Below are 13,918 nucleotides of genomic sequence, written 5' to 3'. Positions count from 1 at the left end.
GCCCTAGTATCAGTCAGCTGCATTACCTCAGGCTGTTTTTCCAAGATTTGTGGATCTGTAAAACGAGGATCTTGCTTAGGCTTAGCCCATAGGCTTAATAGTCTTTGAGTTTCTGCTAATCATCTGGCAATAGCCAGCGATCTTTTGGCTGAAAATCATCTGTTGCAAGGGGCTCATTTTGTAACCAAGGTTTCTAAATTCTTAGCTTCCTCATTACTGATATCGAAATCTGTGTCAGGGCTCTTTACCCCAGTAAGATGTTACTGTGAGAAAATAAAATGTAATTGCCAGTTCTATAGTTCAGTCAGTAAAGAACCCACCTGCAATGCAGAAGACCTGGGTTGGGAAGATCTCCTGGAGAAGGAAATGGCAACCTACTCCAGTATTCTTGCCTGGGAAACCCCATGGACAGAGAGGCCTGGTGAGCTACAGTCCATGGGGGTCACAAGAATCGGACACAACTTTGCGACTAAACTACCACCAATAAATATTTTGATTGATCTTTGGCTAAAGATATATTTTTGTAATATATAAACCAATAAATCCTTGCTAATTATTTTTATAAAGAGATTTGTCCAAAAATTGATTTTTTAAATCAAACATCTTTCACATATTTTGAAGGATTCTATTCAGGAAACAAGATGCTTTCAAAGTCACACCATGCATAAAATGAGGGACACTGATGCCTAATAAGTATATGCTGACCCTGAAGTAGGAAATCTGGTCTGCTCCCACTGACTGACAAGAGCACAGGCCATGATGATGTAACATCAAAACCAGTCAAATATTAACAAACACTTACTGAAGCCCAATACTGTGCTAACTTGCCAAAGCTGCCTATCTTTCTTTAGATAAAATGCTGCATTATGATCACTGAAGAAAAACCAATCTGTTCTAGTAATTATCTTCTGTCATACATGATCTTGGTCTGTCCTTCTATTTATCTACCTATGAGTCTTTGGGAAGCTAATAGTCACAAGACAAATTATTGTAATAATGTTCTGGATTAAAAAAAAAAAAGTAGCGGACTTTGGGGGCCAAAATTCTCCCTCCCTCTTAAGATTGAAGGCTACTGATAAAGCACCCAAATCCTCTGTGAATAAAAGGGGAAAGCAGAAGGTATAGGCACATACTATGTTCCTTTAGAGGTCTAATTACTCTAAAGTCTCTCTATATTTTATAATATAAAGGAAAAGGAGGTTAAATTTAACTTAAAGAGTGAACTTGACTTTGCATTATGTTAAGCCTTCGTCACAGAAGGAATACAACTCAGATGTTAAAAACAAACCAAATAAAACTTGGAGAGACATAACATCCTTATGATGATAACTGTGCATGGTAAGTCTCTCAAGGTCAAGAACATCCTAGTTACACCTGCAATTCCACTCTTGGGACAATCATATTAAAAGTCAGCGTAAGATCATCAAGGATAATAAAGGTATCTCGTGGGTCACCAAAGAAACATACTGCATTAAAACAGCATACACATTCTAGACCTCCTTGTGGCTCAGCTGGTAGAGAATCCACCTGCAAAGAGGGAGACCTAGGTTCGATCCCTGGGTTGGGAAGGTCCCCTGGAGAAGGAAAGGCTACCACTCCAGTATCCTGGCCTGGAGAATTTCATGGACTGTATATAGTCCATGGGGTAAAAAAAGAGTCGGACATGACTGAGCGACTTTCACTTCACTTCATTTCACACATTCTAGACCTCTGAGTTAGGGTCAATAAATAAAAGGTACTTCCTTTGGCATACAAGTTTTGTTCTATAAAGTACCTTTACTAGAGAACAACTGAAAAGTCAAAACACATCTTCATCTCTGATTTATTCCTACTTTTCCATCCAGTATCATTTCCTTGATAGCATCAGCTACCAAATTGACACTAAACACACAAACGAGAAAGATCTCTATTGGTTTTCATTTAAAATATACAATTTTCAACGTTTTTGTTTTTAGGAAAACAGACATTATTTTACTAGTTCTCCCAAGCAGACTTTAGGACTTTAAATTTTATCTTTAATTATTTTTAAAAGTACTTATTTATTCATTTATTTGGCTGCACTGGGTCTCAGCTGTGGCATACGGGATCTTTAGCTACAGCATATGGGATCTTTAGTTATAGCATATGGGATCCAGTTCCCCGACCCGGGATTGAACCCAGACCCCACTGCATTGGGAGCCTGGAGTTCCAGACACCGGACCACCAGGGAAGTCATTTATTTTTTTAATTTTTATTTTTAATTGGAGGATAATTGCTTTACAATTTGTGTCGGTTTCGGCCATACACAGTATCTCTCTTTTTAATTCTAACATTGTCGGTAAATTCTAACCACTCTCCTATCGTCAGTTCCATTTCCATAGTTACCAATTCAGTTCAGTACTTTAAGAGTGCCTCCTACTACTACGTATGACAGTCACCACTCAATCCAGCCCACATCCTAACAATTCCCTGAACTAGTGGCTTTACAAGGTGTAATTCCTTCATTATGAATGGCTTGTCACAGTAGGAGTCATCTCCTTACTTTCTCCTGCTTCTCCTGGTCAAGGGGTACCACCTTGTGGTCGGCAACAGGAATTATCCTTCCCATCACCTCGTTTCTTTCCCCTTTGGTAGAACATTACACCTAGGCTCTCTGGTTTTGCACACGGCTCAATTAACTCAATCTTAGAAACCTCCCTTTCATTTGAACAGAGCAGAATGCCATCCTGCAGTAATTTGCTGTGGAAGGTAGTGTTCCTTATTTATAAATCCTGGGAAATTCACATACTCTAAGTCTACAAGCTATTACACCTTCGACAAGGCCACTTGACATGACTATTTTAAAAGCTACATATAAACACAGTAAGTTTATTTTAAAAAATTTAAAAAAAAACAAAAACACAGTAGGCCCCAAATGGAGTCGCTTATGCTAATTCTCACATCATCAAACTGAGAACTAAATTACAGTTTTTTGCCTCTCCCAGGAATGAACTCAAACCAGCCAACCAGGAACTGCTGATTAGCATTAGTTAGGTAACCCTTGCCATCCTCTGTAGGGAGAGTAACCTAGCAATAACCAACACGCTTTTTGGACGACTGTAACTTCCTTGTTCCTGCTGCCTTCTGCCTAAAAGTCTTTCATTTTGTACAGCTCTTCAGAGTTCGTTTCTATTTGCTCAGACTGAATGCTGCCCAATTCACGAATCGTCGAATAAGGTTAGTAAGCTCTTGACTTGGTTCAATTTCGTTTTTTTGAAAAGTACTAATACTTAGACCATACAACCTTTTAAATAAGACATACAGATCAAATTCTCATTAGTAAGAAATGTTTCAAGTATTGCTCCTCACCCATCAGGCACGACAGGTGGCTACAGCTTATGGCCTTGACGTGCACTATCATTTTCTCCCCTTTAACGATGCCAAAAAAATCCAACTTCTGTAACATTTTCTCATAGTACAGGCCTTTGGGACCTTACCCTTTGCTGTTCCCCCAGGTCTCCCTTCAGAGGTTTGGTCTGCTCCCTCGCATCCTTCAGGTCTTTGCTTGTATATCAGTGAGGTCTTCCCCGACCACTCTGCTTAAAACTTCCCTCCCTAGAAATCTTTATCTTCTTACACAACTGTCATATCGTGCACTTCACTTACATGCTTTGCTTACCTTCTCTTAAGCTTCTCCAGAGCAAGTATTTTTGTTTGTTTGATTCACTCATATACTCTCAGTGCCTAAGACTGTGGTGGGCAAAGTATGGGCCGAGGCCCAGACACTGTTCACCAGTCAAACCCCAGCATGCCCGTTCATTTACATATCATGGGTGACTGCTTTCACGCCCCGACACAGCTGAGTAGCTACAAGACAGACCATATGGTGGAAAATACTTACAGTGACTCAGTTCAGTTCAGTTCAGCCGCTCAGTCGTGTCCGACTCTCCGCGACCCCATGAACCACAGCATGCCAGGCCTCCCTGTCCATCACCAACTCTCAGAGTTCACTCAAACTCATGTCCATCGAGTCGGTGATGCCATCCAGCCATCTCATTCTCCGTCGTCCCCTTCTCCTCCCGCCCCCAATCCTTCCCAGAATCAGAGTCTTTTGCAGTGAGTCAACTCGTCTCATGAGGTGGCCAAAGTATTGGAGTTTCAGCTTTAGCATCTATTTACAGAAAAAGTGTGCAGATCCCTAACCTAAAACAACGGTAGGTCAAACACTCAGTGTAACAATTACTGAGCAAACACAGGTGGGAAATGTCTCCAATCCCACGGTATTTTATAAAGAGTCTACGCTGAGATATCACTACGAAGCCCTCCCCAGTCTGGCCACCTGTGACCTCTCTGAGCCATCTTGTACTACTGTCCCCCCTCACTCAGCTTTTCCACACTGGTCTTGCCATTCCCTGGACACGTCAGGCAGGGAATGTCAGCTCCTACCCTGGAGTTATTTCATCCGCCTGAGTACTTATCCCCCAGAGAGCCAGCCTCATGACTAAGTTCTTCATCTCCTCAAGTCTTCACTCAAACGAGGCTTGCTACTGCTACTGCTGCTAAGTCACTTCAGTCGTGTCCGACTCTGTGTGACCCCATAGACGGCAGTCGACCAGGCTCCGCTGTCCCTGGGATTCTCCAGGCAAGAACACTGGAGTGGGTTGCCATTTCCTTCTCCAATGTGTGAAAGTGAAAGAGAAGTCGCTCAGGCGTATCCAACTCTTAGCGACCCCACAGACTGCAGCCAACCAGGCTCCTCTGTCCATGCAATTTTCCAGGCAAGAGTACTGGAGTGGCTTGCCATTGCCTTCTCCGAGGCTTACCTTACCTTAAACTGCAGCTCCCCTTCCCTCTGTACACACCCTAATCTCTTTCTTTCTCTAATTTTGCTCTTTTCTTCCCATAATACTCATCACCTTTCATCGTAACAGATTATTCATTTTTATATCTACTGTATGTTATCTCCTTCAATACAAAGTAAGCCTCCATAATGACACAAAGTTTTGCCTGTTTCATTTTCTGGTGTATTCTAACTACCTAGAAAACTGCCTAGTCCATAGTTGGTATTTAGTAAGTATTGATGAATAATTAAATGAAAGATTACTCCATTTCAAAAACTTCTCCACGTACATTCTCAAACTCCCTAACTAGATATCATTTCTTGCTCCCTTTCTATTTACTACTAATTCATCAAACCAATAATCCAAGGGCCAAAGTATCGGATGCATGCTCAGTCGCTCTGTCATGTCTGACTCTTTGCGACCCCATGGACTGTTAGCCCTTGAGATTCCTGTCCATGGGATTCTCCAGGCAAGAATACTAGAGTTGGTTGCCATTTTCTCCTGCAGGGGATCTTCCTGACTCAGGGATCGATCCTGCTTCCCCTGCAATGGCAGGCAGATTCTTTACCACTGAGCCACCTAGGAAGCCCAAAGTATTGGCACAAGGAGTAAGACACACCCCTGCCCTTAAGTAATTCTTCTTTCCGCTCCCACTATCACGTCTTTGATCCAAACTACTATCATCTCTCACCTGGACACGACAGTATTCCAGCTCATCTATCTGCATCCCACCTGAACCCAGTCCAATCCACTCTTCACACCATAAACACAGTGATATTTCCTAATCACAAAGGTGAAACTGTCCCCTTTGCTTAAAATACTTTGATACTACTCATTCCTCTTAAATGGAGAAAAACTCCTTAATACTGTCTGCAAACCTCTGTATGAACTCCTTCCTCTCTCTCTCTCTCTCTCCAGCCTTACCCACTGTGTGCTTGCATGTACACGCACACACACCTGCCATCCCATCCCTCATACTCAGCACACGTCCTTCCATCTTAGCACCTCTGCACTTAATACTGTCTGCAAACCTCTGTATGAACTCCTTCCTCTCTCTCTCTCTCCAGCCTTGCCCACTGTGTGCCTGCATGTACACGCACACACACCTGCCATCCCATCCCTCATACTCAGCACACGTCCTTCCATCTTGGCACCTCTGCACTTAATACTGTCTGCAAACCTCTGTATGAACTCCTTCCTCTCTCTCTCTCTCTCCAGCCTTACCCACTGTGTGCTTGCATGTACACACACACACACCTGCCATCCCATCCCTCATACTCAGCACATGTCCTTCCATCTTGGCACCTCTGCACCTGGAGCTCTCACTCCGTCACCTCACTGCCTCAGCTCACCCTCCAGATCTCTGTCACTTCCTCACACAAGTGACACCCTTAACTAGGTCATAAGTTCCTATAATAGGCTCTAGTAGCATGTGCCACGGCTGAAACTTTAGATTTGCTCATGATTATTTAATATGTGTTCCCTTCTGATAATAAATTCCAGGAGAGTAAGGATCACATCTTTTTCTGTTCATCACAGTACCCACAGTGACTGGAACATCTCATTATATGTTTGCCGAACGAATGACTGAATGAAAGCCTAAGTCAAGATACGGACAAAAGGAAAAACTTTAGAGGAAAAATAAAAAGCATGAGAAAGGAGTACTAGCTGTTAAGTTGTACGAGGTAAAGAAGTCCACGTGGGCTAAATCGTGGGAGGTCCTGCGTATCATTTTAAGGCACTTTCTTTGCCCCTAAGGAAATGATGGAGACAGTGACGGCTTTTTAAGCAGTGGAAATGACAATGACTTGTTCAGTATTTCAGATAGCTCTCACAAACTGTGTCCAGCATGGAGAAAAAAAGAATTTGAAAGGGCAGTGAGACAGATGATGGCCTAAACTAGAGCACTGATTTAGGAATGGAGAATGGGGGCAACCTTGGGGGTCATGTCATTAAAGAGCAGGAGCAGTCCAGACAGCTCTAAGCTTGCCGACCAGGGTGACTGGGGGCTCCAGAAATTCGGATTCAGTAATCCTTAAAACTCATGGGCTGACTGCACTGGAATCATGTGAGGCAATACGTTAGGAAGCAAAGAGGAATATAATTAGAAGCATTCATTATTAGCTATGACAATTACTATTCATCCCACTTATTTAATGAAAAGGGAAGCTATCTTTGGCCACAGCCTCGGGATACTTGATGAGATACTTCTTTTCAGTCACCCAGGCAAAGTCTGCAGAGTACTAGACATAAAGCACAAGGAGTTAACAAGAAATCTAACAGAAACTCACCCGCTCCGCAGACGCTTCATCCCCCGGCAGACACGCAGCAGCAGCGGCAGCGGCACAAGCTATTTCCATCACCACGGAGCTGGAAGGAGCGTCGGTAGTGGATGAAGACCTGGGTCGGCCGGACTGCATGACGGTTGCCATCTCCTGGCCAGATTTCCTGTTGATCTGGGGACTTCCCTTTGGGGCCTCTGGCTTGCCCCGCCTGCTGTGCAGGCTCGTCCCTCTCTTCATCTTGGGCGGCACGCGGATCTGCTGCAGAACACGATTCAGAGCTGTGGGGTGGGTGGGGACACCATCAGTCTCAGCACACGCGTTCTGGCTTTCCAGATCCATTTCAGGCTCTGGGTCTGCCTGAATCTGTTGCACATCGTGGGGGGACACGGACGACCTCCTGCGCTGGTGCTGGAAGAGATGCTTCAAGCCTTGGCCAATCACGTTAATGTTCTCCAAAGCATTGTGGGTCATTTTAGACAACTTTTGTTCTGATTCTGTTTGCTTTCTGGCCTCTGCATCTTGGGATCTGCCTCCGGGATCAGGGTCCTCAAATAACTGTTCATTGCCCGAAGGCTCCATCAGTAGACTTAATATGCTTATTTGCAAACTCAAAATTTTTTAACACACCACGACTGTCAAATTAGGTAGGCATTGCTTCGACAGTAACTACACATGCAGCTGTGAGACGAAGGCTTCATGCCTATCTAATGTTAAAAAAAAAAAAGCTCATATTATAAATCCATGCAGAAACTCCAGTGTTAAAACAAAGAAAAACATGCCACTAGCCAAAGAAATAGACACTATCATTAAGCAATCTTTAATCAGAAGATTAAAAGATAGTTTTCTAGATAGTGGGTAATGATTACTTTCTAGAATAGGCGAAAAAGCTCCGAAACAAGTACAAACGAAATGAAAACAGCATTGTTAAAAAAAAAAAAAAAAAATCCCTACAAGTTGCAATATGAAGAACTAAATACTAGAAGAGTCATCTTGGAATGGCAACCATAATAACATTTGAGAGAATAGCCATTACTTGCGGAATCAAGAGAGAACAGAGCACAGAGAATTCAATACAGACAGTTTAGCTGAAGCTATTTAAATGATTCTCTCAATCACAACCATAGTTAATTATCTGTATGCTGAAGCTCAATACAGTAAATTCAAAGAATAACTGTGAAACGTGGATATCCCAATCTAAATGCATTGTGGATTTTAATGGAAAAGAGGAATTTCCAGTTATCATTTAAATTCATCAAGGTCACTGGCAACTAGACAACTTCTCTTTTGAGAAGGTTTGCTCTTTTGAGAAGAAAATGGAACTAAAGTCTTACAGGTTGGATTCTCTGCTGCAGCACAAATGACCTTTTGGTACAATGAGTACATGATCCAGAAAGAATCTGTCTTCAGAGACTAGAGCTTGGCTCAGAACCAGCGAACAAAGGAGACTCAAAGGAATCCTTTTCTTTGAAAAGGGTCGACCCGGACAGAGGCTGCCCATGTACAGTCCATCCTCCATATGCGCGGGTTCCACATCTGCAGATTCAACCAACCTCAGATGGAAAACATTTGGGGTGAAGGAGTTCTAGGATGTTCCAAAGAGCAAAACCTGAATTTGCCATGCTCCCAGCAACTGTTTTCATAGCATTTATTTACATTGTATTAGGTATTATAAATGCTTTAGAGATGATTTAAGGTATATGGGAGGATGTGCATGGTTCTATGCAAATACTATGCCATTTCATATAAGAGACACGAGCATCTGAGGATTTCGTTATCTGCAGGAGTCCTGAAACCAGTCCTTCATGGGTACCAGGGGTCGGCTGTATTTACACAAACTCAAAAGCAAAGAAGTGACACAGTAACTGGGTATGACTAAAAAGGAGAGAAAAAGAAAGGTCAAATAGCAACCACACACCAACATTAAGTACAGGAAATTAAAAGGAAGTTGAAACTAAGAGATGTTAAGGTCAGCACAACTGCCATAGTTACGGAAGTCACATGCCAAAGAAAGGGAGGGTGTGGCAGGGATGAGATTTCTCCTAAAAGAAAACTTTTTAAAAAATTGAGTTTCTGCAAATACGTAAAACAAAGCTGCATTAATGTACAGAACCTGCTAGGAGGACAAAATGTGGTGCGTGAAGTTCTTTATACCTATATTTTACCTCAACCTTTCATTCAAAGGGCTTTAAAACTCCCTGCATTACACCAAGGACTTTGAACAGTCTGAAGTCACTACTGAGTCACCACCAAGTCTGAAGCACTTAGGGTGGTCACGGTCTGGGCATACGCAGACAGACTTCTGGCCACCAAGCAGCAATCTGAAAGGCATAAATCAGTTGGATTTAAGAGTTCACTGTGTCTTCCAGGCTCCTAGAGTCCAAAGGGACAGGAATGCAAACCCATCAGACCTTTCTTCCTGGTAACTTCTCTCACATAACCTTCTCACCTTGAACGTGGATGGGCACCGTCACTGTGGCTTCACGGACTACACTCTTACATGCCTATCTTCCCATCTCCTAACCTCTTCACGATTCAGGAGCGTATCCATGCTGACAGGGTTAAAGACCTCTAACCAGTACCTTCCTGCTATCTAAACACCACAAAATTCTTTGCTCCCAAACTAGGTAAATGAGGAGCAGTCACGAGGATGGGAAATTTCACTGCATTTCACTCAAATTCTCTGTGGCCGCACCAAAAACCTGCCACACCACTGGGGCCTCTCACCCTTTTCCTGACTCTGTGTTGCTTTTATTTTTCCTTTTCCCTTTGGGAGAGCCAAGACAGAGGCCCTTAATCCTTCCGACATAAACAACTGTTTCAGGCTACATGGAGTTTTCTGGGGCTCCTTGTGGGCAAAAATATTGTCAACAGTATATGTATTTAATTATCCTCACCTTCCCTCATGAGTTTCTAGCACAGACTAACAGTTATTGAATTATTTTCACTCTGCAAAGCACTGAACTTCTCAGTCAAAAATTTTGTAACCAAGATAATCCAGTAACTGTCTATCAATTAATCTCTTCTTGCACTGGGATATTTAGACCCTGAGAAGACAGAAGGATGTGAAAGCAGCAGGCTGATAATGAGGAAGTAATTTATTTTTCCTTATTTATATTACATTAGCTAAATAATACAACAGATTTTTTTGTTGCTGCTGTTTTTTAAAATAAAATATATAAAATAAGTTTCTCCCGTGAGAGTAAAAGATACCATAAAGAGAGGAATGGTGTCAAGGTTCGTTAGAAAACCAAACAATCTACTTGTCTCATATATAAACATACAAGGAATTTATTACTCAGCAGATCAGCTTCATTGGGCAGTGTTATAAACTTATCAAGGGGTTGCAAACTTATAAACTTATCATGGGGTTGCAAAGAGTCGGACACGACTGAGCGACTTCACTTCACTTCACATAAACTAATCAGGTGGTCACCTGCTTCTTGGTTTTAAAAAATGGAGAATATGGTACATTTTTACATGTCAGTATCTTCATTTGAGATTTCATTAGCATGTCTATATCATTTATTCTCATATAATTCAAAAGAATGATTAATTATAAGGATATGCCAGCATTTGGAGGAAAACCTAGAAACAGGGTGTTGATTTCCAAGCCAAAGCTTGCACAGGCTATCCACATGGCTGCACAGATTGCCTAGTAGAGGAGTAGTAAATTCTGGGCTTTCTAAAGGCAAAACATATCTTCATGACACTAACAGAAGCTGACCTAACACAGAGCACCAAAGAAACCTAAACTGAGCTTTAAGCATCAAAGTTAGATAAGAATTTTGAAAAACAACCTGTTGCACTGACTATAAAACGTAATGCTATAATTATTATATAAAACTTGTGACAGGAAGAGAGCAAGCACTAAAATAATTCAATAATGTGAATGTTTTTTAAGACTCCCCTATTTTCTTCTGTAAGACAGTAGTAAAATTCAAATGAATAATAACTGTTGTTCAGCTTATAAAACTTCCCAAACAACCGTATTGCGATCTCTGGTTTAGTACGAACAAGTTCAACTGTAAAGCTAAGTGTTCCTTCACGTGCAGGAAATGTTGGCTTCTCTTTTATTCACAGGGCTTCTCTGAAAAGTAAAGTCCTTCTAAGTAAGCCTGAGGAAACCAGTAAAGAGAAAAGCGGACAAAAGGACATGGGGGAAAGGGGGCAGGAGGAAGCGGTGAAAACTGGGGAAAAAGAGGAGGGAATGGCAGCTGCCAGCATACCAGGTATTTCAGAAAACTCTGTTAAATTCTCAGAATTTTTAACAACTTTCTACAACAGTTTTGGAAAAAAAATTCAAATTATATATGAACTATCTTTTTTTTCTTTAAGTTGTTAATCCCAACTTTTTAGTTTTCTTGATAGACATGGTAACCAAAGCTATTTGATTTGGCTATGAACCAAATTATTTCACTGACTCTAAGGAGCTGGATACTTGCCTTTATCACTCTTCTTCAAGCACTTGTAAGGTGTTCTGGAATCCTTTTAGGGAAAGCTGAAAAGCAAACATTAAAAATTACAAAGCAGGAAACTTAGAAGAGGGGAACTTATTTATACAAACATAGGAAAAAACTGAGCATACACATAACAAAATGGTAACATTTATCTCTCAGTGGTAGTAGTACAGGGTAATTTTTTCTAGTGTTTTTCAGTATTTTCTCATTTTGCAAAGAAATAATGAAAAATAAAATTATAATCAAGAAAAAACACTTTGGGGGAAAAAGTAACTTATCAATACTTAAAAAACGAAAGTAGCATATTTCATAAATACTTTTACACTATGATACTGAATTAGGAATGGATAGTCCATTAATTCTAATCTTAAAGTAAAATGAAATGCAAAATAAGTGTGTTAGTCGCTCAGTCATGTCTGATTCTTTGCAACCTCATGGACTGTAGCCCACCAGGCTCCTCTGTCCACAGAATTCTCCAGGCCAGAATACTGGAGTGGGTTGCCATCCCTACTCCAGGGGATCTTCCCGACCCAGGGACTGAATCCGGGCTTCCCGCACTGCAGGCAGATACCTTACCAAAATGAAAAGAAGTATAATTTTATAAGCAAGTATCTTTCAAGTAGCTTCCAGTTCTCCATCCACAATTTTGTGTTCAAAAGCAACTCTTAAAAAGTATGTCTACCATGAATAATTGAGACTCAAGATGCACCAAAATGGAAAATTCCCTGGAAAACAGCCATTACCAGAGACAATTTACTCAGGCACCTGTTTGGGGGGCATCTGCTTTGTGCTCCGAATTACGAATTATGCAAACAAAGCATCCTACCTTACCCTCAAGGAACTAATCTAGGATGGAAATTAAGTTTACATACTTGAAGTTTAAGAGAAACAGCACACAACAACATAATTAAGTGCTAAAATGTGTAAGGACAACTATGATTACCATGAGAAGTGGAAGAAATCAGATTACATTTGCCTTGAAAAGTTTCAAGAAGAAAGAAGCTTTCACTGAACTTTGAAAGATGAGAAGATGGATGAATGAGCAGGAAGATACAGGCCAAGATCAGCAGCTACAGAGCAGTAAACACAGCGCAGAGCAGTACACACACTGTACATCGAGGGCCAGGGAAGAGGCCAGATGAATACTGCAGGACACTCACTCTGAGTCACCTGGAGAACTAAGCCGCTGGTGGACAGGTGTGAGGGAGGACTTTCCATCTTTAACTTCTTCTACCTTTCCAAGTGTATACATTATGACTATTCTTATGTTGGGAAAAAATAAATTTACGTATTTGAAAAAAAAAAAAAGAAAGTAAATACATGTTTTAATTTCAAGGGGAAACATTTAAAAATGGTAGAAAAGGATATAACTCTTGTGCTAACAGAAAGGAAAAACAGAATTAAAATATGCAAATAAATACAAAAAGGAGGGAAAGCAAGATTATAGATAAGAGATATAAAAAGGAAAATATAAGATCTCAAATGCAAACCCAAATATTCCAATAATTATATTAAATATAAGTGGACCAAAAGAAAAAGATTAACATACTAAATAGAAAACGGAAATCAAACCCTGGTGGTCCAGTGGTTAGGACCCCGCACTTTCACAGCAATGGCCCAGTTCATCCCCTGGTTGGGGAACTAAGATCCCACAAGCCCTACGATGTGGCCAAAAAAAAGAAACTCCTCTATTATGATATTATGATGTGTAAAGGAATCATGCCAAATATAGAGAACAATTAAAATAAAATGTATAGAAAGGGTGAACAAACATAATCTAAACAAAAGCTCCTCAAGCTTTATTAGTAGTACTCAAAGTAGACTATAATGCAAAAAGCATTAACAGGGGTAATATAGTTCATAGGATTAAATGCAGAACTCATTAGAAAGACATAATTTAAAACTTACATGCAAGCAATAACATAGCCTCCAAACGCATAAAGCACAACTTAGCAGAACTACAAGAAGTAAAATATATCTATAATCATAATGGAGAAATTTTTAACATCTCTCATAATTGATAGAATAAATGACCTAAATTGGAGGAAAAATAGATTGATTTGAATAGCATGGTTAACAAACTGGGGACCTAAACAGACATTTGTATAAGACAGTACCCAATAACTGCAGAAAACTCGATATCAAGTTCAAAGAGATCACTTACAAAAAGTGACCCGTATGCTGAGCACTAAACCAAGTCTCACGAGTTATTCTCTGACCACAATGTGGACTCCTAAGGTTCAGAAACAGTGGATGAAACCACTCTCTCCCCACCACCCACAATGTCACCTGACCCAACCTGGAGGCAATGCAACAGGGATGGAGCAACACGAGAGGCTGGACAAGCACCTATAATCCTAGAGGTAAAGCTTTCTTT

The 13,918-nt window shown here is 40.9% G+C and overlaps 1 protein-coding gene across 5 annotated transcripts in view; it reads right to left on the bottom strand.

Annotated features, from left to right (window-relative positions):
* TMCC1 (transmembrane and coiled-coil domain family 1) overlaps nucleotides 1–13,918 on the bottom strand; it is a 167,003-nt gene that overhangs the window by 108,187 nt on the left and 44,898 nt on the right. For 3 of the 5 annotated variants that reach the window (XM_088831532.1, XM_088831531.1, XM_055413513.2), the window contains exons 4-6: nucleotides 11,527–11,582; nucleotides 9,247–9,402; nucleotides 7,091–7,788 (exon numbers count right to left, since the gene is read on the bottom strand). In XM_088831532.1, coding sequence (XP_088687658.1) covers nucleotides 7,091–7,663 — 573 coding nt within the window. In that variant the 5' untranslated portion in view covers nucleotides 7,664–7,788; nucleotides 9,247–9,402; nucleotides 11,527–11,582. The remainder of the gene's footprint in view (nucleotides 1–7,090; nucleotides 7,789–9,246; nucleotides 9,403–11,526; nucleotides 11,583–13,918) is intronic. The other 2 variants (XM_055413515.2, XM_055413519.2) reach the window with 1 other exon arrangement.

The sequence above is a fragment of the Moschus berezovskii genome, chromosome 24, assembly GCF_049115385.1.
Source record: "Moschus berezovskii isolate FMDL1 chromosome 24, NW_MosBer_1.0, whole genome shotgun sequence".
Classification (NCBI taxonomy): Eukaryota; Metazoa; Chordata; class Mammalia; order Artiodactyla; family Moschidae; genus Moschus; species Moschus berezovskii.
The sequence above is the reverse complement of the archived record's forward strand: the minus strand, read 5'-3'. Positions and strand labels throughout refer to the sequence as shown.